At 37.0% G+C, this 26,445-nt stretch overlaps 1 protein-coding gene across 1 annotated transcript in view; it reads left to right on the forward strand.

The window, feature by feature from the left end:
- Window positions 1–216: 216 nt before the first annotated feature.
- The window catches only part of GABRG2 (gamma-aminobutyric acid type A receptor subunit gamma2), a 71,678-nt gene continuing 45,449 nt past the window's right edge, over window positions 217–26,445 (forward strand). Inside the window, exons 1-3 of the mRNA XM_068417185.1 lie at window positions 217–330; window positions 24,239–24,387; window positions 26,029–26,096. Coding sequence (XP_068273286.1) covers window positions 224–330; window positions 24,239–24,387; window positions 26,029–26,096 — 324 coding nt within the window. The 5' untranslated portion in view covers window positions 217–223. The remainder of the gene's footprint in view (window positions 331–24,238; window positions 24,388–26,028; window positions 26,097–26,445) is intronic.

The following is a 26,445-nucleotide window of genomic DNA, read 5'->3' on the forward strand; positions in this document are numbered from 1 at the left end:
GCTGACGTTTTCTGATTATATCTGCAAAGGGCTTGTGCAGATCTAATTTCTGTCCCCCTGCATATTAATTCCCGCAGCTGGGCGCAATGTATCATCCCACTGACGGGACCTGGTAGGGAGGGGGGGAGAACCACTACCAAAAAAAATTAAAGAAGGGGACGGATCCATCTGCAACCAAGAGGAAAGGGGAAAAAACTGGGGAGGGGGGGGGGGAGAAAAAGAGATGATTCCTCCAAATCCAACAAGCCTGGGGAGCACTGCATTCTTGAATCCTGCATTTTCTCTCAAAATGATGGTGTGGGCACTTCTGTTCCTCTCTCTCATCCAGTGGTAAGATGTGCTTTCTGATTCTGTTTGGGGGGGGAGGGAGAGGGAGGGCTGGGGGGTGAAGAATCTGTTTGCAAATTTGCGGAGCTGTGGTGAGAATGCCGGAGGTTTGGATAGCAGCATTACATTCATCTATCTCCTGGCAGCTGAGATCTTACGTTTTATTTCTCTTACAATTGTTGTCGCTCTGAAATGGACAGGGAGGGTAAGCAGCGGGTGTGTGTGATGGTGGTACATGCCGGGTGTTTCACAGAATTTGATGCCATATTAATGAAACCTTTTATCTCTGAATTATTGTTTGCTACCGTGCACGGAGTTATCATACAGCTGTGGTTTGTGGGCAGAATGTCACAGTGCGTTCAGGCTTGTTTTCACCTAAGCAGCCACATCATGGCTGTGCCTGGGCTATGGGCTCCGAAGCACCGTACGTTTGCTCCGTCTGTACGGAGCCAGTGAAGGATCTGGGACCAAGGACAGAGATGCCGATCTCGGCGCAACCCTCCCGAGACAGGCAGCGAGGTGCTGCCTGCATTTCCCAGTTACTGAAATGCTTTTAACACTGATGGAACAAGCAATGGGATGTAACAGTGTTCTCTGATAGTACGAGATGAATGTTTACAGTAGCATTTACCCTCCCGCACTGACACACGTACTGTTTGAAGGCAACCTGTGCATGCTGCATATGTGTATTGGACACATAAATGTAAAGAGGTAAAAATCTTAACAGCAGAGGAAGGAGTTTATATGCGGATGAGTAGAAAGTGGAGGGGGGGAGCGAGTATTGCTGCAGTGCCAAGCATTACGCTGAACCAGACATTGCAAAAATTTGTGGACTGTGCATTTAACAGGTTAGATGAGAAAGTAGCACTGCATTGCAAAGCACCTGGCCTCTCAAGTGCTAATGGACTTTTCCTCACAGCTGCATAAGCCATGATGTTGTTGATACATTAGAGAAGTTAGTGCCCACTCTCTCTTCTACTGTTAATGCTGTATTCATACAGGCTCCTCATTCAAGTTTACCTTCTTTCTTCTCCCCTACTTTTACCTGGACACTATCACACTAAAAAGTGGGTTCTTTCTGTTTGCTTTTTGTTTGTTTGCTTAAGAAAAATCAGACTTTGTAGCTGCAGTGGCAGGATTTTAGTTCTAAGCAAAATAAAAGGCCAAAATTATTGGCCAGGGAAATGAAAAGTTGCTGGGTTTTAGAGTAACTTTCTTCACCCAAAACAGACTTTGTGAAGAATTCCTGTGAAAAGAAACTTAAAATGGTTACAAATGGAGTAGAAAGTGAAGTAAAAGTTGGTGAGCCTACCATGAGGGATACTTTGTTACTGGGAGTAAGATAAGTGTAAGGTATCTCCGATTCTTACAGAATCATTTATGATTACTGTGTGAATACAGCAATGGAAAATGAGCTTTTACAGGATTTTATGAACACAGGGGCCCAGATTATTTTGACATAAAACTTCAACTAAAATAATCCAAGATATTTATTTTAACACACTTCCTCCTTTTCACTCATCTTTCAGAATAACATAGCCTGACAGGAATTTTGCCAAAATTATTTCATAAGCTTTCAAAGAAACTCTTCAGAATGCAAATTAAAGTTCTATCTCAGCAAAAGGTTCTGTTTTCTTTTCACAGCCATCTGACAGCCAAGATGGTTTCCTGTGACAGCTTCCTGACCTCCTAATATTTAAAAATAATAATAGACAGAGAAACGGTGTTAAAAAGCTACAAGTAAAGGGGAAAATTATCCTTAGTGCTTTACAAAAATATTTGAAATGAGTCAACATGCAAATATGATTTCAATTCTAAAAATCAGGACACTTTTCTCCTTCTGTTCTTGTGGAAGAAACCTTACTATTAGCTTTGGAAACTCATGGACCAAGACAGAGTTACAAAAGTTGAACTTAGATACCATTATTTATAGCCAAGATGAAAATTTTTTTGTGTTACAAACTCATCAAACACTTCAGAAGGAGGGGAATATCATTGCATTATGTGTGGCTTGTCTTGGACACTGAAATTCTTGAAGGCCAATGCAACTGAACGTTAACGTATGTGCTCCATGTTATGCATGTGAATAAATGTGCTGACATCAATAAGAATACACACAAAAGTCTAAGTATTTGCAGAATCTGATCAAAGTAACTGAACACATAAAAATTGATTACCAATATGGTGCAGAAGCTTTTTCCCTATCAATACAAAAAATTACTATTATAGAGAAATTAATTGTTATACAATTGTTGATATTTAGATGATTAGAGAATGAAGAGGAAAGTTAAGGCATCATTCAGGCATTAATGGAAGTAGCTAAAATTCTGGCATTGACTTCAGCAAACCATGATTTGAATGAATTCAGAACAAATATCATATTATAGCACTGCAGTATTTTACCTTTACAATAATTTTATGTATTAGTTTTATTACATGCACAGAGTACACCCTTACAATTGTGCACACTGAAGTTTTAGGAAGTGCTTTCTTCCAATTTGTTTCTTGACATTCAGAACCATACTGCAAACTTCTTGCATAAAGTTCCCCCACCATCTCATCACTCAAACTAGTGCAACAGTATTGTGCAATCCATCATGTTGAGTGAAGCTGTGTTTCAGTGAAAATGAGTCAAGCCAAACTCCAAATTTCTGAAAATTGTGCATCAAAATCTTGGGGTTTAGTAACACTTTAAAAATGTAAATAAAATAGTTTAGCATTTGCACACCTCAATATGAGGTTTAATTGGAACTAACTATTTGATTACACTTATTGAACATATAATAGATAATTAACACATATGTAATAGAGCTCACTCACCAGCAAAGTTTCAAATAGATTTAAAGCTATACTCTGCACACTATTAACATATAGCTTTTATTAGTTATTTTTGCATGGTCCTTAGCTTTAACAAATTGTCAGCAAAAATCACATGAACACAGTGCAAAGTAATGTCCAGATGTGACATGGTAGATGCTAGCTACTTTTGTTTTTTCACTCGTTAGTGCCCAAGTAGTGTCATGGCAATGTTTCTATGCTGCAGCTAGACATCTAAAACTGAAAACTGTCAAGACTGATCAGAAAAAAACATAAATAAAGCAATCATTTTAGCACCAAAATATAGTTTGGTGCATATATGAATATATGTATTTTACTAGTAAATTACTGAACATGGGAGTAAATAAAATTGTTTAGCTCTCGTAAAGCACTAGCAGTGTCAGTTGGGTTCTTGCACTGTGTGATGAGTGATGTAATAACAATGATTAAAAGAGGCATGAATATCCCTGAGCTAAACAGTCATTTAGAATTACTGTAAAGGTTTCTAACATCAGTTTGGTATTAATCCTGCAGCTGTAGTTATTCATACACTAGCTTCCAACACTTCCACACAGCGTATAGCACTACTATTACATCAGAGGACCCACTGAAGTCACTTGGAGCATTATTGGAATAAGATGCTGCTCGGTAAGAGACAATTTCTCAACTAGCAAAGAACGGTCCCTTTTAAAGAAGTGTCACGACAGACGATGTGAACCTAGGTGCTGTTAAACAATGACTTTATCCTTGTCTACGATACTATGAAATTGAATATTTAGTGCTGACTGGCCTATATACTACAGTGTTTGTTTCAGCAGAGCTGAGGCTGTAGAGACACAGGACCTGCCCTCTACTTGAACATTTCAGGGGTAGCAAGGAGGGTGAGACTGCCTTTGAGTTTTATCATAGCCATGCTCCATTCCTGACTGCTATCAGCTGTAATGCTGGGATACAAACTTGGAACAACTATTATTGTAATAAAAAGACTACCAAAGCCACTGATCTAAAGTAGATTTTAACAGTTAAGTAAAATTCTCACTATCTCATATCTTGATGAGGCAAAAAAAGATTACAGACACTGTTTCTCTACTTGCAGGCATGTCATGGAGATACGGATTAAGCCCTTTAACCAACTTCTGCTTTAGTGACTATACCACCTAGCCATAACCTACATGCCAAAATTCATGTATTCCAAAATACTCTAATAAATATGCAAAGTGTTTCAGAAAGTCTTTCAGAAAGTTTGAATCCTTGAAAATCTGAGAAGTGAAACCTGTTAATAAAACACTAGAAACTAACGACTGTAAAAGTAGCTTAGAAAATTCATCTACTCTTTTAATGTAGAATTTCCCACATGATTCATATTATATGTCTTCTTCATGCTTTTGGGTCTAAAGTTTAAACTGTTCTTGATTAGTGTTAATGTGGAAAAAATATCTTGTTAACTTGGATTGTGGTCACATTGTTTTCCTCTTTATGCTACATTTGCTGTGATGGTATATGTCAAGAAATTCTGTAACAGTTGCATAAAAATTTTAAAGGTAAGAAGAGTCTGATAGGAGTGAATAGATGACGGGAAAAGAAGCAAATGCTGGTCAAAGGAAACTCATTCCAAGTCTCAGCCCCAGTACAATTAAATTCTTATATACTTAAGTAATGACCACCACTTTTTCCAAAAAAGAACTGAACTTTGAATTGAAAGCGTGACTATTAAAGAATTAGATAAAGCATTAGACACAGGTAAGCAATAACAGATGCACGTGCTTATAGGAATGTTGATTTTTTTTCATATTCTGCCTCTAATGCCTGCTTAGAGTATATCTGTACTGATCAGTACTGTACCCTGTAGAGATATATTCAAGTAAGCTCCAAAGCACAGGCAGTTTTAAGGTCAATACCTCTGACTGGCACTGTCCTGCAATGTGGAGATGCACTAGCCCATCTGAAGTTAGCTCAGTACCCTGTAGCCTTTCCCTTGTTATGTTCAGCCACTCTAACTATAGAAGCCCTATATAGTCCTAGATACAAAGATTCTATTAGGGTGATAATTTGATTTTTTTTTTTAAACATTCAACAGAATAACTAGAGTGTACTGTGGTTCTCTGCTTCATTGGTACAGTCTGAACTGATGCTTTACAAACTATTGTACCTGCAGCCCCACTCACAGTCTTATACAGAAAAAAAGGTAGATTATATGAGAATGGCAGTGAAGAACCCAATGCTAGCTGGGGGCTTGCTTAGTATCAATTTGGGCTTAGAAAATATACACATAAAAAAATGATTGACATAAAGATGTTAGAACTGAAGTTTTTTTTAAATTTTCATGCTTCATAGCCTATCTAGTGTTGTACTTTTTTTTAATGGACATTTATTGCAATGCATAAATTCCCTTTAACACAGATGGTAAGGTTTGATTGTCCATTTTCCCAGTTATGTCTACTAAGAAATCAACACCCTATCCTATACCTAATGCTGAAAATCTCAGCAGTTTTAGGAATCTCCTCACACGACAGGCCTAGTTTTATCCTCTCAATAGTCCCTGACCCATTGAAGTCAGTCTGTTCCTGAGGGAAAAGCCAGGACCTATACAGTATAAATGATTACAGGTAGTTATGCGGTCAAAAGTAAGAACTGAGAAATAACCCGAAGTTAAATTATAACTCAGTAAGAATCTTCAAGAAGTGTTTCTTACACTGCATAATGCTTCTACTCTTTGCAGAAAGCTCTCAACCTATATTCCAGCTAACTGATTTACAATACCTCTAAACACTTTTTTTCTTTATTCCTTCTTTTTTACTCTGTATAGAAGATCAGCTTAGAATTTACACTCCGCTTCAGCCCACAGACTGTAATGTAAATTGATCTTAAGTGGCACATGGGTCCCGTTGTGGCCCTCTGGACATAAAGGAATTTCTCCATTCAAGAACAGAGCTTGTTTTCTGTGAATGGAAGTTCTGAACAAGAACTAGGGACACTTTATGTCAATAAAAGAGAGACAGACATGTTGTTTATCTCTTTTTAGAAAAGATATAACAACTGATAATAGAAATAGACGTCCAGGTAACTTCCCTGGAAGTAGACGTATGCTTCTGGGCTCAAAGGTGGAGGCTGTTTACTTAGAACAAGATACATTCACTATATGATGAATAAAAAGACTGCAGAAAATACCAGGAAAGAACCATAAATTGCAGAAAAAAAAATCCATCACCATAGTTAGCTAACTATAATTATTATTAGTTAAGGAAGAGCCTATTTCATAGAAAGAAACCAGAAAGAAACTTGTTGAGCACTAATGAAATTAGGGACTACAATTGCCCCTAATGAATATATCCAAAGCACAAAAAACAAGTCTTTAGCCAAAGGAGAGATGAGAAAGGAACAGCATAAAGTGTCCATTCTAAATGCACTGATTTTTTCAGACCTTAGACTCAATATGATCAGTGACTTCGGATGACTTAAAACATAACATTCATTTCATGGTTCCTTTTGATACTGGGTTATGGCCCAAATTGTCATGATGCTAATAAAAAGCATACCATGAGAGTCTGAATTCACCTAGTGTGTACATCTCTAGAGGCTTATTGCCTTTACAGGCATTTTATTTAGGTGAGCTCCTGGCTCAGAAGGGCCCCAGTGCAGTAAGTAGGAACTTTGCTGTTTGAATTGGGTCCAGTTTTCTATATGTGATGTCCAGAAGTAACCTGCTTGTTTGATTCTTCCAATTAAGAAGGAATTAAGCTTTGCACTAAGCCAGAAGGTGGAGAAAACAGAATTTAATTTTATCTGTGAAACAAGAAAATAATATTACTTGCTTTTAAACTTGTCATATGAAGAAATAGAAGATAGAAAGATAGAAATTCATTTATATCAGAATGTGTAACCATCTCCTTCAATGTGAGAAATTTACAAAAAAAATATATTTTTTTCATCTAGATGAAAAAAGAGTGGGAAGAGGGAGATAGTGGGTACATATTTTCACAAGTCCCAGCACCTGCCAGCTGGCTGAGACAAACCGAGTTAAAAGAGGGGCGAAGGTGGTAGGTTGAAGAAAGCTACTGAGAGAACAGTGAGGATTACATCTAGTGTGATTCTGGGATATTTGTATAGTTGGGACAGGAAATTAATATGCGAGTCTTGTCAGACTGAATATTGGGTATTCAGTCTGACACACGGTGATATCCTCTTGTTTATACAACTGGGTAATATTTTTAAGACAACTACTGTCAGAAAAAGAGGCTTTAATGCTGCTGAAAACCACCAGTGACTGCATAAGCAGAAGAGAATTGTAGCAAACACCTTCCCATGTAAATGATTACCTCAGATACATAATGCTTTTTCATGAGATGTCCTAAGCAACACAGAAAAAGTTGACTACAGAAGCATTACTTGTTTTCTCTTATATAAAGGGCATAGAGCATCCAATGAAATTATCATTGGCTGCCTGAGAACTTATGAAAATGGTTTTCTTTCTAATCAGTGAGGTAATGCAGAGCCCAAAGATTTATAGAGATTCAAAAAGAAGAAAAATACTTCAAAGTCCATTAAACTCAGTGGTTAACATTTCGCTACAGGAAATCTCGAGATGCATGTTTCTGGAAGCAGAGAGATTTTACCAAGGAAGCATTGTTATATTACTGCCCTGATCTTTTGCTCTTAGCTTCTGCTTCTGGCATCTGCCAGATGCAAAATACATGGTACAATATAGACCTGATGTGACGCAAAGTAATTGTTATGATTACTGCAAAGTGATAGCAGCTAATAGAACTTCAGTAATTTATACAAGAATCTCAATGCAATGAATTATTATCATTAAGGAAGAAAATCACTAACGTGCAAGTCAGATTTTCTTATCTACATGATCAGTTCTATTTTTTCATATTTAGTAGAAAGACATTTTCACACATATTCAGTAAAGTACAACACAATGCGTAGGCCTAGCTGTGAAATCTGGCCATTGTATATGAAACTAAATATTACTCTTACAAGACAGAACTTTCATCTGTTCGCAGACAGCCAGCAAAACATCAGAGAAATAGCATTTTTACAAAACCTAAGCCAACATATACAGATTATTACCAGAAATAAAACATCAATGTACAAAAAAAAAACCTATTTAAAAGAAATGAAGGATAATAATGAGCATTTGGAAGGAATGGAACTAGAGGAAGATAGCTACTTTTTATGCTTGCATAGCTCTTTCCAAACGATGCAAGTAATTGTGTATGAAATTGTATTTTTTACTGAATGTCATCTTGGACTTTGGAGTGAACCCTTGAGATGAAAGGATAGATTTTTTTCTCAGCTATTTATCATCTTAAGCTTTTTGAATGCTCCATGTTCTACAGAAAAACACCTATAGTTCTATACATTGATGAGAAATGCATCTTAAAGAGGATCTCATGCATACCCAAAAAAACTGCTGATAGAATTCCCTGGAATACAGTGGGTGAATGTTTTCCTTCAATAGTGATTCAATGTCATATTGTGTAACACAAATAGCATGTTCTGGTCATATGAAGCTTCTGTTAATCTGTAGTAAATTATCTTCAGATCTAAACAGAAATCTGCCTGCTGCGCCAGATTGAGGATTATCTACTGAATTCCATTTTCATTTAATTCCCTTAGATTATTTTTCAAGAGAAAAAAAAATAGAAGGAGAAAGAATGAGAAAGAGAACAAGTAATATTAATAAGATAATGCTAGAAAGCCTTACTAAACTAATCAATATAATGCTCAATATATTATTAAGTGATAATGCACTTCTGGGACCTACTGATCCATGCATATGTCTGATAAAACTGGAGAAAGTGTGTCACCGAACCAGAATGAATTATAACGGTCAGATAAAGAGATCAGTCACCTCTTGGCCATTTCGTGTACATCCTATGAAAGGATGGTATAGGACGTGCTCTGCTTTTCCTCTCCAAAAACTGATGAAGACACAAAAGACTTCACACTGTAGATTAACACTAAAAAGGCCTCAATCAGGTGTACAGGCGATCCTGATGCAGGCAAGGGAGAACAGTTCATCAAGGAGGCTGCAATCATCTTTCCCCCTCTGCTATCCTGAACGTCTCTGGTTTCTACTTTTATAGGCCTAAGAGCCATTATTCCAAAATTTAGGCACTAAAACTGCCTCTGTGTGCAGAAAAATAATCAACTGACCCCAAAAAAATCAATAATATAATTCTATATGCAGATCATTAGCTTACACTTATTTGTGGTAATGGCCTATATTTTCAAAACAATTTCCAAACCATTGCCCAAATAGATATCACACCAAAGGCAAACAAGCACACAAATACCAGTGAATGAAAAATGCCACCAAATAATTGATGTATAATTAAAATTACAGTCAGCTTGACCTTGTACACATGAATCACTGATAGCTTTTAGAGTTACTTAATACACAGAGTAATGACTTTTGCTATAAGCCCAGCAAGGCTGTACAGTTACTGTGAACAGGAGTCAGAACTGAAGGAGATATGGAAGTAAATTATGAAGGCTGAAATCATACGGCATTTTTAACACAGTGACAAGAAGCATGCTATTACTTCAAACAGAAAATGAGTGCAGGGATTCAGAAAGGTGAGTTATGATCGCATTAACAAAGACAACAAACTCAGGGCAACCTTTTGCATGAAGAGAAGATGGCATGTGTATATGTTTTGGAAGTTAGAGGCCAGGGAAATGCCACACTCAAATAAGAACACAAGAGAGAAAGCTGGTAGTACTCAGTTATGCAGTAAAAGGAGAGAGAAGCAGAGAAAGTAAGTCCCTTACTACAGTAAGTAACTTTGGTTGGAGTGGTCATGCTGTAAGATAGCTTGGAAAAGAAGATGAGGTATGTGATCCATGTGATAACATCTACACTGCCAAGAACTGTCTTAGCAGATGACTCTGAAGACTGAAAAGACACCTTTTGGCCTATGTATACATAACTGAAATGATGCCTTTTGCTCCTACAGCCTGTGAGGGCTGTGAACCCAAATATGTTTGAGTATTACAATTTTGTTTTGTAACGTAGTAAAGGAATCACTGTTTTTACGGCAGGTAAGGATGCAGAAGAGGGGAAGGTTACCAGTGGTAAAATACTTGGAGGACCTTAGAATACAATCACAAATATTGCTGCCCTTTTATTGGACCAAAATAATTAACTTGTATCAAACACTGCATTGTATTGAGTAAACATATTGGATATTTGCAAGCTCTTGGGGCAAGGACAATCAACACTACATTAATAATGGCTTTTTTCATTTTATTTCCCTGGTTTCTAAAGGAAATGTTAAAAAACCTCACTAAGCTGCTTTAAAGACTTAAAGCATGCACTTAAAATTACTTAAAACCTGAAGAAAGCTCTAATGCAGCGCATGAGATTAAAGTCACCACAAATTCTTAACGGCCAAGTCCAGCATAACTAATGAGGCTCTGGAAACCATATTTAAGAGGCAATGGTGAGCAACATGAAAATATTCTTCTCTGCCACTGGTTATTGTGATACAGATCCACAAGTCTGCCTCCTTGATGTCAAAATGTTGTAAAAACTAAGATACCTCTATATTTCACACAGGTGAGGACAGTGTTTTTTTCTCTTACAACACGCCACCACTGCTTCTAGAGAAAGTTCATTTCTTAGAAATTAAATTAAGCAATTCCAAATTGTTTGCTATTAATATCCAACCACTTTTAACCACTTTTATACCCACTTAATATACTTTAACCACTTAATATCCAATCACTTTTACTCTGGGTATACTTCTTAATAAGGATTATTTCTATAATGAGCTCCAGAATTTACTACTCAGTCATCTAGGGATTATATGTGTGAAAACAAACCCTATATAGATTTCATTTTAAAAGGGAATAGGAATAAATTTAGCCTTATAGATTTCAAAAAGTGGATTTTATTTTAAGCTTTAAAATAAAATTAATCTTTGGCCAGACACCAAGAATTTTAGCTCACATGGTAACTCTGAAAAAGTTCTGAGCATGTGAATGCTTTTGGAGCGTATTAGAAAAGAAAACTCTTTGGAGCTTTAATTATACAATTTGTTAAGGAAGAAAAAAAAATGAGAAAACATACTATATGTATAAAATCAATTCTTCTGTTATTGTCCCCAAAGTACTCTCTCTTTTAATCTCTCTATAGTAGATAAGCAGCAGAAGTGATTAAATTTAATGTAATATATATACAGATTAAAAAATGAGAAACATTTGTTATCTGCAATTGTTACCTGCATATGCAATGTTCTGAACTCCTCAATAAAATAGTAGTGAAAGGATTTAATGAAAAAACCAGAAGCTTAATAGTCAAAAGGTGTCTGCAATGACACCTTGGGAAACTGGCTGAGGCAGCTAAACTGGGGTTCAATTCTACAAGGTTTTAAGCATTCAAGCTTTCATCCAGGAAAGCATTTTCACTTGTGTTTAAATGTTTACCAACATGATTTACTGCACCAGGATCAGAATATACAGCAGTTGGCAGTATGAAAAGCATAATCCTGGAAAATCTGACAGATATAAGCTAAAAATGCCAATATTGCCAGCAAGTGTATTCCAGTTATGTCCTCTCTTCTAAATTATTTCACTGGTAATGTCTCCTGGAAAACTGTAGGGTTTGGAATAGCACCTGTTCTCTATTAAACAAATTATTTTGATGTATGTTTGCCAAATTCCCCAGGGATTCAGGAGAATAAATTGCATGTAGAAGTTTGCTTCAGTGGCTTCCAGTGGAATTTCTTCTCATCAATACTCTGCCAGTTATTCTGCATAAGTCCATAGCTCATAAAAAGCTGCTGAAGCTGTAGCAAGGGAAACTGAAGATGAATTTTATCCACGTGGGAGAGATGCTATAATTAGTAAAACATCTTTATCCTTCCTTAGCTTCCGCTCATGTTCCATTAATTTCAGGGGTTTGCCCTCTTTCCAGGTTTTCAGGTCTCCATCCTCACCTGATGGTCCCATCTGGCATCTGCTTGAGTCATGAAAACACTCTTCCTGGTTTTAAAAAGTTCCTGATTACGCAGCTTGGATAAGATCTACAAAAGACCAACAAAATCTCTGAAGCATCACGGTGCCTTCTCTGTACTCATAGAAAATGGGGTCTGAAACCATCTGCATTTTGCCAATTAGCTTATTCTTAGTTGCCATAATGCTTTGTGTGGCTACCCTAAATATCTTCACAGATCTTGCTTCAGTTCTCACAAACAGTACAATCTCCATGAATGACACCACATGTAGCTGGTGCTCACATCTCTTAAATGGAGCCTCCACAGCTGAGAATGGACTAGTTCAAGATGACCTAGTAATGTCAGATGGTAGCATCTGCCTAGCACTGCTTGGTCTTGTGCCGACTCACCTTTAAAGCTTATTGCTGTCATGCCATGGTGGATGCTCCATAGAGCTCTGAGAAAGGGCCAAGGAAACCTGGTTGAAATCTGGACATTGTGGCCTGAATATATGGACATTTTGGTTTACATCTGAAAGAGTCTCTGCAACACATTTAGTGGATCCTTTGATTTAGCATAGAGCTGCAGTGAAGACAAGGAGAAAAAAAATCCTCTTATATAATCTTTCAAACTGAAGGAAACATTTTCACCTTTGTATGTCTTTCTGTACTCCGTATCACTCTGTAGGATCTTCTGCACTGTGTATTATTCCGTTGCCAAACATATTTTGAAACTGTAGTTACATGAGTCTATGCCTCCTAGACCTTAATGTGGTTTCTCCCCTCCAGGAATTTCAGAAATAAATCGGTAATAGTTGTACCTTATAAACTTGGTTCCCAATGCAGTTTTTCAAAATGTTTTTGAAATATGTTTATGGCTACATCTACTGCTATTTCTGACCCTTGTAGCTAGTTCCACACATTAATCAAATCCACTCTTAGCTTCTGCTTGTACTTGGTTATTGTTCTGGTTCTTGCCCTCTTTTTGAGTTATGAGGCATCCATCTTTCTCTATCCCTGAATAGCATCTACTTAGAAGTTTCCAGTAGCTTTCTCTTTCAAAGTTTCTTTCCTTTTACAAAAACAATCTTCTCTGATCATAATCAGAACAATGACAATTTCTAAAATAAAATTCTACTATATTGATGAGAGATAGTCAAAAAAGGTATGCCAAAATATTTCTGGTAGACAAATAAAAGTCCGGGAGATATGTTTGTATACGTGTGAAATAGAAATTGCTCCTGTTTCACTGGTGTTTTGACTAGCCTTAATATTCACATTTAAATACAAGGGAAGGGAAGATAGGCTTTGCAGTGATCATTGTGCCTAGCCCACTCAATTGTCAAAAATTTCAGAGCTAGATAGAATTTGCATGTTATTTGCCTTACATTTTACTTGTTGGAGACTGATAGAAAGGCCAAAAAGAGAGAAAAAAGACATTGAGTGAACACATACACGGTTTCTTCTCATTAAAATAAAGTTGCAGAGTCACCATATTATTTATTAGTTAGCACCATTAAGACAATTCACCGTTTTTCAGAAAAAGATTTTTAAGGTCTTGCATAAAAAGCGGAATATACTTAACAGTGAGATTTTCTTCCTCTGGTATAGATATCCAAACTATGTGGTTTACAGCTTTTTCTGTACCCTGGCATTTCTTTTTGAAATTATGTTCCAAAGCATTTGTCATAGTGGGGCATAAGTAGGAAAGGAAGATGTAGCAGCCTTGCATCAATATTTACCTTGGAAGGAACATTTGTGAATTGTAGCATGTAGCCCTGCAATACCACGTTGCCATTGCTAACGACAGGCCATAATCTTTGCACTGAGCTTCCAAGGCCTCAGGACAGAGGCTTGTCAGGCCTGCTGGGTCTGAACTTTTCTTGACCTGCTCACAGCTTTGTTTTACTTGGTGTGGCTGACACAGCAATTTCTCTAATTGACCAGGCAACTATGGCTAATTCACTTGACTTTTTGTACAACAATAGTTTTATAAAGACAATAGTAACAAGCAGTAACTCTATGAAGAACGACTTATTTATATAGTTATGTAGTGTGGAGAAATACAAGCCTAGTACGACAGCAGAGGCCTTGAGAAGTGGACAGGGGATGCAGCATAGAGTGGTACAGGCATGGGGTAACATTGGCATTGAATAACCCTGCCTGGGTGCATGTTACAGCAGAGGTACTAACGATCCTTATCCAGAAGCTAGGATGTTCATATGTCCCACAGAATTAAGGAGACCCTGACATGAAGCCATCCTGATAGTACCAAGTCCACAACAAAACCAACATAGGCCATTTCATCAAAATAAATAAATTCCATAGGGGAAATTCAGGCACACTTGTTGACAATTTTCCTACTCATCTGACATAGAGACATTAGCTTGCCACTTACATTCTTAATGTATCACACATCTACCCTGTTATCAGAACTAAATTCCACATCCACCCCTGCACAGTCTGTTTTACGAGCATGAGTGCAAACAGCGTCTTGCATGATATAAGTTGGTTTATGTGGGAACACATGGTTACTATTGGTTACCATGCATTAAAAATGAAGTTAAATCAGAAGCATTGTTTAAAAAAAAAAACATTAAAAACCAGTTTAATTTTCACCATTTGCTTACACTCATTTTGTGAATGAGTTATCTTCATGATCAGTTAAAGATGTGTATGAAGCAACTATTTTCTGTTCATTCAGCTCTTTCTTCAAGACACATTCTATCTAATAAACATTTCAGTAATGATACTTCCATGGTCTGAAAGAAGTAAGAATTAAGTGTATACTCAGAATAAACCTATACTAGTTTTAAATTTATTTTTTGACTGGCTCCCTAATCATTCAGGGTTTATTTGACCCACTTGGTTTACCAAAGATATAGCCTATAAAATTGCTGATAAGTGCGATGGAAGTGTGATTCCCAGCAATGCAATGTCATTTCCTAAGGTATGGTTAGTGATTGCTTCTTCCTCCTTAATGAGGTAGCTTACCATCATGCCTAGTCTCCACCAAACACAAATAATAAGGCACATTTAGGTGCCTATTTATGTTGTAAAAATGGTTTACACTTACATGCAGAGATGATATAACTTGGCTCATCATAGCAAGTAGAAGGACACTAGTCCTTTAACCGGGGTAAGCGTTCAATGTTCCTAATTCCCAGCCCAACACTGGGAACACCACATTTTAGTGCTTTGCTGTGTACTGAGACATAGAAGACAAGAATGAAAACATTCCTTGACAGATTTAGTTCTAATGAGGATTTATATTCAGCTTAACTTGAATTTTAAAGCTCACATCTGTAGACAAAAAAAAAAAGTATTCTACATCTCAAAAAAATGCTCAGGAGGGTTACTCAATAAGCAAAATTGCTGGCATTTCTAGCACCTCTCATGCTTGCTTTTAAACATTGACAGATAGTGATGTGAAGATGACTGCATCATGAACCATAGATTCCAGAAGTGACCTCCTTCTGGGTGAAATTACCATGCTGACAAAATGCAGAAAAATTGTGCAAGTATTCTGAAAAGCCATGAATATGAGTACCTCATAGGGTATTACAGAACAAGAATATTTTTCTTTCATTTTTCAAATCTAATTGAGCATTCAGATTGGGTTTTTTAAGCTAATGTTGTTTAAATAGATGGCTGAAGGGCATCCATGTTTTCCTGATCTTACTCACAGAAAACAGAATTAAGCTTTTTGCTCCTCTTGTTAATTTATAGAGATATTTTAGAGCAATCTTTTCTAAAAGCAATGCATCTTATTGGGGAAGAGAAATTACATATAATAGTAGCAGATGACAATTACATACAACAAAACACAGCCAGAAAAAATGAAGAGAGCTCACACTAAACAAGACCTAGTCGGACCCCATTTCAGTAATGGCCATTAACTTAACTCCTTCTCTTGAGCTCTCCCAGCTATAGTGGAAATCTGCATGAGCTGAGTAACAGCAACAGGCAAAAATCATGCCCCAAGGGCCTTAGATTTCACACGCAGAGATGCATAGAACAGTTTTAAAAGAAATTAAAAGAGGAGAGAAAGTGATTGGAGGGGAGAGAAGTGGAGAGGAAGGTAAAACAAAAAATAAACCTTCCGAGGCTCACATAATTCCAAGGTTACACCTTTTACAATTAGATATAGCTAGATAATTTCAAATAAAGTAGATCAACTCAAGCTAACCTTATGATGCAGAATATCTGAAATTATTTCTCCCTTTTCTGTTTATGTAATGCTTTCCTTCGCTTGCCACTAAAATGAGCAGCCATAACTGCAGTAAAGAGCGCTACGTGAGTATATTATATAACCTCCGGTAAACAAAATATAAGAGAACACATTCATACAAAATTCCATCTCAAAAAAATTTGAAATAATAATCTTAAGTTATGGAGGCTTATCTGAATCATCTGATCACTTCTTAGACTCCTCCAGAGTTCTCATAAGCATAAATGCTGCACTTCAAGCTCAGGCTGTTCAAAATGAATGACGCGTGCTTGTTTCTATAATTATCTCTCTTGCTCCGTACTGGCTATACAAGTTTGTTTCATCCCTCTACATTTTACTGTCCTCCCTGGGGGTAGCATATATTTCCTCTCCCTGCCCACAAGTTTTATATTTTGGTATAATTCAATTTTGGTCAATTACATCGGTCTGTTCTGATAGATCTAAAGATAGAAATCCTTTATCAACTTATTTAACCGAAGTCCCTCAACTTTCTGCAGGAGAAACTCATTCTAGACTGGGTGCGACTTTTCCGCTTTCGGTTCTTTGCCAAGACTGCTAACTCTGGTCCCTGTTTCTGGTAATTTTGGTGACAATTGGCCATGAGGCCATTTTGTTGGTACTAGAAATATTTCAAAAGGGACAATAATCCTCATGCTCACTCAAGACTTGAATCCAATCAGTTGTGCGATGCAAAAATTGCACTGTAATTTTTCAGTACAGTGAACTAGAACCAGTACTTTTCACTGTACAGAAAAAAACCAGAAGTTTTATTGATAGCACTCTCAATAAATGCACTCCAAAGGGCTTTTTTAAAGAGCATTTTCAAAACTTACAGGAAGGAAACAAAACCTAAACCAAGTTAAATTTTTCATTTTCAACCTTTCTGTGTAAACACTTGCTGTAGCCACATTCAGCTGAATCTGCAAATATGGAAAATAGATGCTTTAACTATAACTATGAAGGGCCAAAATATGATGTGATAAGGTGCAGTAGCTAATGTGAGTGCACGTCTTGGGGAAGATGTAGAATGACTGTAAGATAAACCAGTCTGCTATAACTGACAGTTTTATAGCGACTAACACAAAAACATCATTGCCACGCAATATTTTAGAAGTCTGTGAAGAGGTTTATGAATTGGACTGCTTTGCTGAAAATGGCTGACAAGTACCAGTGAGGATACTGTGAGTTGCTGAATGACTAGAAGAGGGCCTGTAAAATCCACAGCATGATACTTAGGTGCTGTGTTGCCAGGTATCGTCTCACACAGCGGAAAGTAGTGTAAATGTTCACAGGAATCTGGCTGGCCTTTAAATCTCAATGTAGGTATAGTCTTCAGAAATGCCTGTTTGATTGCTGGCAATCTAGGGCCTTCGTGTACTGTAAAGATAACTGAAAAATCATCTGCTGGGAGTACTCATCTGTGTTACTCTAGTGATTTCTGGGTCTTGAATACCTATTTTGAGTCTTGTGTGCTCAGTCCCTACTTAATCTTAGTATTTCAGCTGTAGCGATTTATTTATGAGAATTGTAGTATCATTTTAATAATTTTTTTCTTGTACACCTCAGTACCTCTGTGACTTAGGAATGACAGAAAAACACAGCTACGTTTTGTTTTCAAATAGTGATAATTTCATTACAAGTTTTTAAATACTTTACACGATTTAAATAGTTCATGGAATGATAGCTGTAACAGTAGCAGTTGCCTAGGAAATAAACTATCTTCTACAGGTGACCCACCTAAAATCCAACTTACCCAAACCATTAAGTAGAGGTAAAAACTATTTTCTTTCTCCTTGTGAACTTTCTAGCCTTCCTTGCTACACGACTACATCAAGTGGCCAAAACACAGCTAATACTCCCTAGGGGCCAAGTCTGAAACAAGCTTTTCTGGAAACACTGTGAATCTAGTATTTCAGGCTCTTCTGGAACAAAGCTGCATCCAGGTACCAGAATTGCAGTCTCACCAGCACCAGAGCTGCAGGTGGAGGGAGCAGGACAACAAGACACTTTCTCTGTGATTTCTTAGCCCAAATCTCTCAACACAGTCTCCATTTCCTTTTATGGAACTTCTGATAACTGACTGGATCTCCTCTTTTCCTCTCTAAGCAAAGCATTATTCTGAGTTTCCATCTCTGATGTGGGGACTGACTTGGGATAAGATTAATCTTCACATTACATGATTTGTAATCCTGAGAAAAGTGAAGGTTAGGTAGTGTGATGAGCATTTAGTAGTAAAAGAGAAAACAAGTACCATTTTTATGGTAAAGATAAGAGCACGGTCCTGGGCACAGCCTTAGGATTTAAAGAATACAAATGGACAGAATAGAAACATGAACAGGGGAAGAAAATCCAGCACACAGCTTTGTGAAAACATTATCTATTTAAATTGAGCTAGCTTTACTTAAAATATGATTGTCAATCAACAAGAGAGAATGTAGATACAGTTAGATTTCCACAGACACTGTAATCACCTGCAAATATGCTATTCTCTACATACTCATATGTCACATCTGCATACAGCATCTGCATCCACAGTGGGAACTTGGAATACGTCCTTCCGTCACAGTGACTGTATTATCATAATGAATAATGCATGACCTATAGGTTAAGGTAGCTTTTTATGCACATCAGAGAATGAATTTAGCTTGACTATTCATTAAGTTAAACAGTGCTGGTAGGTAAAATAGCAAGCCTTGTTTCAGTCCTTCACTGAGAGGTAGAAAACATTGGTGCTTTAAGAGGAAGGCTCGCTGAAAGCATGAGCAGTTTATTAAGCTTTGCTGTAGGTTCTGTAGCTTCTATAGCCTCCTTGGCATAAAAGATGAAATTGGTCATTTTTTTTGACAAATAAACTTATAGTTTTTTTAATTACAGTTAAACTAATTAGTTGTTGCTAATCGGTACTGCTACAGGTCTTTTTCTTTAGGCACTTTGTGGCTACTCTGATTCTGCTTGTAAAGAGCAATGCAATAGCAGGCAGATTCCAGCCGGGATAATTGACTCTTGTGTGAAGTTTCTTAATAGAACACTTGGAAATAGTTAAAATTCATTTTCTGTATTTAGAAAAGTTAAAGGACAGAGGCATAGCAGGTACAAATTGGCCTATCTTATTTAAAGTCACTGGAATTATAGAGATTTTGACCAGCTAAATATATGACCTCACATCTAAATGTTGAAAGACTGAGCAGTCATGATACTTTTTTAAGTCAAAGAGTACCATTTCTCTTCTACTACTTGTAACAAGTTGTGAAAATCATGTTCCTATGGGTTAGGATTTATTTACCTTATTTCAAAGGGATGTCGTTTGCGAGTTATTGCTCACTAATGAAATAAGACATGCTCAACCTGTCCCTCTGTTTAGACTGAAAAATTTTTGCTGCTGTCTGTGATTTTTAAATAATGCATAGTGTATCTTTACCAACGTATAGTAGTGTCTTTCCAAGAAATGATACATATGATTCTTCTGGAAGTTACATTAGCGTGTCTCTGATATAGAAATGTCATGGAACCGCAGAGATCATCAAAAGTTATAATGCTGACTTTAACTTAGCGATTAACTAAAACACAGTAGTTTTGAAATAGATAATCCACCCTTTATTTTGAATTTTGAACTAAAGAATTTAAGCCAAAGGGCTTGAAAGGATAAAGACAGCTTAATACCATTAATATAATTATTTTAAAAATTTTACTAAAGTGATGATTATTTTTACGTAGGTATCAATCTTACTTCCATGGAAATGAAAGCAAAAAAAAAAAAAGAAAAGAAATCACACTGAACCTATTAAAAAGAAGAATGGATTCCCAAACTGTAATATGGACTTCCATGGTTTTGGACTGCTAAGAGAATATTGTATCAGCACATTAACGAAACCTTTGACTAACTGGCTTTGCTGTGTCTTCTGGACAAGGTTCAGAAAAGATGAAAAAAAAATTATTTTTCTAATGCATCAGTGATTTCTCAGCAGACATATCCTCTGGGACTGAGTGAACTAATCTTCTACTGTTTCAACATATTTCTAGTATAGAAATACAGAAACTGTTTCAACATATTTCCAGTATAGAAATAAAGAAAATCCCTTTAGCGCTAAGGGGTCTGTCAAAGAGGCTATGCCGATGAAATAGAGCATCTTTTCATTAGTTCTTTATCCTTTGGTTAGTGAACCCAGTTCTACCTGCAGTAGGTACCTCTGCCCACAGAGGTTACACTTGCTCCATGAATGAATAAATGTTGCCCAGATGGTATTGCAAAAAACTATGGATGATGTGCACTAGCAAAGATCTGGAGAATCCAGTCCTGAACATTTAGTTCGTGTAATCTCAGTTTGTGCTAAAGTTACACCTCACCAATGAGCACTCAAAAGAGCTACATAAATGTTATAAAACAAGTAACAACTTCTTTAATGCAGAATTAGGATTAGTATGCATATTTTTTAGTGAGGAAGAAACATAAGTTAAAACTCTTTTTAGACCCTGACATGACAAAAACCTCATTGGCAGAATGAGGTTTGTATGTAATTGCAGTGAGATACCAGTTCATAGATCTTTTCACATTTTATCAAAACAATTTTTAAAATATGACTCAATTTTGTGCTGTCATCCCCCCCAAATGTTCCTATAGTCCAAATTAATGCACTTTCTTATCTAAATTAATAAATTATTATTAGCATATAGTGATTTCTGCCCTCTATCTGCTTTGTGAGGATGTATTTCAAGTAATTTGACACATACAAAGAGCCACCCTGAATGTTAGGCACACTCATGGTTATATATACATATGTAAGTAATTACAATCATATCTACCTCACCCAGGCTTAGCGGGCAAACTGAGCAGGGATTGGACTAGATGACCCCAAAAGCGCCTTCTGACTTTAATTACTCTACAACTTGAAGTTTCAACTTTGGGTTCTGCCCCTCTTAAGCCTTCTCCTTTCCAAACAGGGAAACTGGATTTATGTAGGGCAGTCTTGCACACATCTTGCAATAACATTAATGTCAGAAGTGGGAATATCTCAAACAGTGAAATTCTGTATCAGTGTCTGAAACATTAACTTTCAAAAAATTATACTGTAATCTGCAACTAGGTAAGTATGTGTTTCTTTGCATACCTATATTACTAGATTTGAAAACTCCTAGCAGTCATACAAATAAAAACAGATTTCAATATGCATTTGGGTGTAATCTGGGCTTTACTGAATTTGTTCTGGACTTTGAAAGCACTTGCAAAATTTCGGCCATATAATCAGGACTGATCTGAAAGTCTTAAGGAGATGAAAAGGGCTTTGTCATTACAACTTTCATTAGTGTTAATGGCATTGCACAGCTAAAGCCCTGCTCATCTGGATAGAGATGCACCTCTGATTGTTCTGGCTGGTATGCAGCTTTACACAGACATTTAGACAATCGGATACCCATGCTATCTTAAGATCCACTTGGAACTCAGATAAAAGCTGGAATTCAGTGGCCTTTTTCCCTAGTTACATTGGCTATGTGGCCTCTCCTCTCTCTCACACTAATCTCATAAAGCATTTGCTGTTTTTTTGAGACTTGGGAGTGCCGAAATGTCTTGAAATGGCAGATGAGCAAACAAATAGCTATTTCTTTCCTACAAATAATTACAAAGTGGAAATGGAAGTTTTAGTGACTGTGAGCTGCAGTTCAATGATATTGTTCTAGATTTGAGACAAGTCCTAGACAAACATAATTTTTCATCTTCTAATCTTGCACTGTCCAGTACACCAGACTCTACTAACTAGCTGTTTGACTGTTGAAGCTTTCTCATCACATTAATATTTAGGAACATATTGTTTTTGTGAAAGAATATATTTGATCTACTTTTCCATTCAGAAAAACTATTCTTTTCGAAGAATGAATGTTTAATTGGTTATAAAAAAGGAGTATAGCTTTTTATACATGAAGTTAGGGTTTTTTCATTTACTTTGCACAGACTGAAAACATAATCTAGTGCCTTCTGTTTGCAAAGACTTTATTTAGAAGGATTTCCTTTTCTCCAGGAGGGAGAACCTTGCTTCAGTTATGTTCCTTTGAATTGCAATTAGATCTTTGAACTCCAGACAGCTGAATAAACAAATTTTCCCCATCAATTTAATTATCCTGGCTTGTTTGTCAGTACCAGCAGAATACTATGTAGCACATTGCCAATTAAAACTCCACTTTTGATTACCAGTAAAAGACTATAGGTTGAGGCCTGTGTAGCCAGAGGGAGGAGGTTGGGTTGCCTATTCTTGATCCGGGAAGCTGAAACTCCCACATGCATATTGCTGGTGCAGGGTGTGTTAGGTGGTGCCTGGAGGCTGCAGTCAGTGGTACTCAGTACATGGAATGAAGGCATAGGGTAACCTAGCTTCACTGGCAGCTTCCAGGCTCAATTTAATGGAATGCAAGGCTGGCTATTTTATGCATGTTATGCATTCCTAGTTGCTACAGCCCTATGCTTGGTCTCAGGCTGCTTCAAATTTCACTGTACCTTCAGCACCTCCAGGGAAACTGAATCTTGTACAGAGAGGCATAGATGTGCTGTGGCTCTTTCGTGTTAGGCTGTGCCCACGGGGAAGAAAGAAACTAAAGGTTCTTTCATAGTTCAGTTGTATTTGTGCAGCTGGCTTACAGCCCCCAAATGCCCAACACGGGAAAGCCTTCAGGCCATCCACTCTGGGTAGGTATAAGCAGGACAGCACTGTAGGGAGGAGTGGGCAAAACCTCAGCTGAGCAAAGATTGTGTTAACAGAATGGTTCTCTGAGACTCTGGGACTAGTCATCCCTTCACTATTGCAGCCATGACCACGGTCAGCTATGTCTGCTTTCAATCATGTGTGCTAAGCATGAGTTCCAGCCCCAAGAGAATCTATTTCTCTGTGCTTTTTCCCACTTCTGTACAGATTCTGGCTGAAACTGGAAAATAATTATATTTTCTGCTTTTGACCCATTCATATCCAAACTCCACCCACTGGCTTCAGACATTTGTAGCATCACTAAGATTTTTCATATCCAGCAGTGTTCAAACTCTGTCACAGAAGCAGGTCAGGAAAGAAGGACGCTGGCGTATTATGCAAAAAACTTACAGTTGCCTAGCACCATTCAGCTGCTTACCACTGACATTCTGAAATTAAAATATCTCATGATGTCATATTCTAAAGTAATTCGTATGTTCTCTAGAACTGGAGGCACAGATTTTAAGAAAACAAAACATTCATTTAAGCTAGTCTACACATTTCTGATTCCTAACCTGCCCTTTTTAAAGTGCTAAACAATTTGAATTATACTAGATCTGCTGTCACACTGCTCAGTAGCAGAAAAAAAACAGTAGACAGACTTTTTGTCCTCTCTGGATTCTGGTTAGCAAAAGTGAAAATGAAAACCATTGGCAAAAATTTGTGCCGAAGTTTCCAAATGCACAATAAGCTTAAGTTCATCAGAGTGGAAAAAAGCTGTGTGGCAGTTTGTTTGAATGAATCTAATTATTGGCCTTGTCAGGAATGTGTTGCATCAAATCATTCTTTCAAAGAGAGGTAATGCAACAATACTGTGTACATACTAAGTGATATTTTGGTGGAGTGTTGCATAAGCTAAGTAACAATTAGATTTGTTTCATAACAGGACCCACCTGAGTCAGTGAGAGTAAAAATAGGCATGCCAAAGGTGATGAGCACTGATGTTCCCTCGGATAGACAGAATATGATCTCAACTGTACTAAAATGAAACGTTGCTAAAGTGAACTGTAACCTCAACTGTTATGTGACATCTTTACTGTGAGTCTCCTTTCATAAAGCAGGCAATGTTTCCATGCTTTGTGCAGTACTATTAAAACCTGAATTATGTGTGTATTGTCTCCAAAGAGGTTGCCTACAAATTCATATTTTTCAAGGCTCTCTTTTTCTTCCTTTTTATTTCTCTAACAGTTCCACCCAAAAGGGAGATGATGATTATGAAGATTACACTTCAAATAAGACTTGGGTTTTGACTCCCAAAGTCCATGAGAGTGATGTCACTCTTATTTTAAATGGCTTGCTGGAAGGATACGACAACAAGTTGAGACCTGACATAGGAGGTATGTTGGTTTTCTTTTTAGACCATGTTTGATTAAGCGGTGAAGAGAAAGAATTTTCATACCATATTATGCCACACAGGAAGCAGAATCCATTCAAAGTAGTTATGAAAACAAAATACAATGTAGTAAAACATCAGTGGCATGAAAAGTAGTCATGATTTTGGAAGCTGACGTGAATTAGGATTGCTAAAACTATCCTGAGACATCGAATAAGTCTGTTGTGATTTGCTGAATCAGGCTGCTTGTAATGATGCACTTGCATAGGAATTTCAGAATTTAACTTCTGGGATATGAAAAAGCAAGTTTTTATCTTCTTTGTATATCTAAGTGAGCGTGTTAGAGAATCACAATATATTGGAAAGGAAGGCCAAAATGATGATTACACAGCCTGATCCTTGCATGATGTGATGGACACAGAGCTCCTCACAGCAGCAGGTCTGCATTGGCTGATGCAGCATGGGCCCTCACTTGCACAGCAGGGCAAGAAGTGGCTGGGGAATGTGGCACCGAGGAAGAGGTGCACAAAAGAAAACTGCAGTCAAGTAAGGCCAACCTCCCTAGATTTCCCCCACAGCCAATATAAGTATGCAGACCCAAGCTTGGACTCATAATGGAAGTCTTATTTGACTGAATCACCTTTTGCAGGAACCTTCCTCTCCACTAATTACTGAGGGAGATCGAAGAGATAAAGCTCCCTGAGTTGCTGCAAGGCAGTTTGAGAAGGCCCCATGTGTTCACAGAACAGGCAGACAGTACCTCTGTAGAAGGGGATACAGCAGTAATAAGATTATAGAAAAAAGTAAAGAGAATTCATGGATGAGGCAGGCAAAGGAAAGTAGACAGCAGCAAGGTTAATGAAGGAAGCTATTTCTAACAAGTTTATAGAGGCTTATAAATTAAGGAATTTTTCACAGTGAGGGATAACATGAGTATTTAACCTTCAACATACGTACGTGGTGTAAATTAGCAAAACTTGTCTTATTCTCCCAATCCAAGACTTTAGAGAACAGAAAGGAATTAAGCATTCATAAAAGCATCTGGGAAAAAACAATCTTGTTTTGGTCAAGGTGTATAAGAACAATCAAGCTACAATAGAGTAATTTCAAAATAAATTAATCTAACAACTGTTTTTCATTCCTATGTTAGAGCCTTGAGTATTATTTTTGCTTTGGGCTCATGAAATTGTTACTTACTACAGCCACCTCTGCAGGCAACAGCAGTCATGTTGCATTTGGCATTATAATGTAAAGCGAGTGATGCAAGACATTACAAGAAGAAAAAGTTTGCTTTCGTTGATAGTGTTTTGTCAGATGTGTTGCTGTGACTTGATACAAAAGATACATACTTTCACTCAGATATGACTCACTCTAAGGTAATGACTGTTTCAGTATTTGTTCTCATAGCACAGGTGTATTTATTCCCATAGAATAAACGATATAAGAATTTGTCTCAAACTGTCTCCAACTAATTTCAAACTGGAGACATCACTGCAAATTTATATTTATTTTATATGCACATTTAAATGTGAGGCAACCATAGCTATATGAGAGGTACTATAATAATCTTTTGCTTGTGTTTGACTTTCATGCAGTTGATTTTGACCTTCACTCATGTTACTGATTCTTCCTGTTTCTCTTACAGTTAAACCGACAGTAATTCACACTGACATGTATGTAAATAGCATTGGGCCTGTGAATGCTATCAATATGGTAGGTAAATAATTGCCAATTTTCCTACAATGTTCAGTTTATTACAAAGCCTCCATAATTTTTGACATTATAAAGCTTCCATTAGTTTTAATGCTGTGCTATACCTATATTATTTTTAAAATCTCGTTATTGTTATGGATGTGAGGACTATATGAGCTATGAATCTCTACAAGATAGGGAAACTGAGCTCTATGCTGAAAAAAAATGTAATAATAATAGTTTAACAAATCCTCACACTTTTATGTGCTCTACTTTCAAGTGCTTTGTGACAGTTTAACTCCTGTAAAACTGAGCTTCCAGATTGCTACAAAATAAGGAAAACCATTCACCAGTGATATTACCACTCTTG

Source organism: Nyctibius grandis, chromosome 22 (assembly GCF_013368605.1).
Source record: "Nyctibius grandis isolate bNycGra1 chromosome 22, bNycGra1.pri, whole genome shotgun sequence".
Classification (NCBI taxonomy): Eukaryota; Metazoa; Chordata; class Aves; order Nyctibiiformes; family Nyctibiidae; genus Nyctibius; species Nyctibius grandis.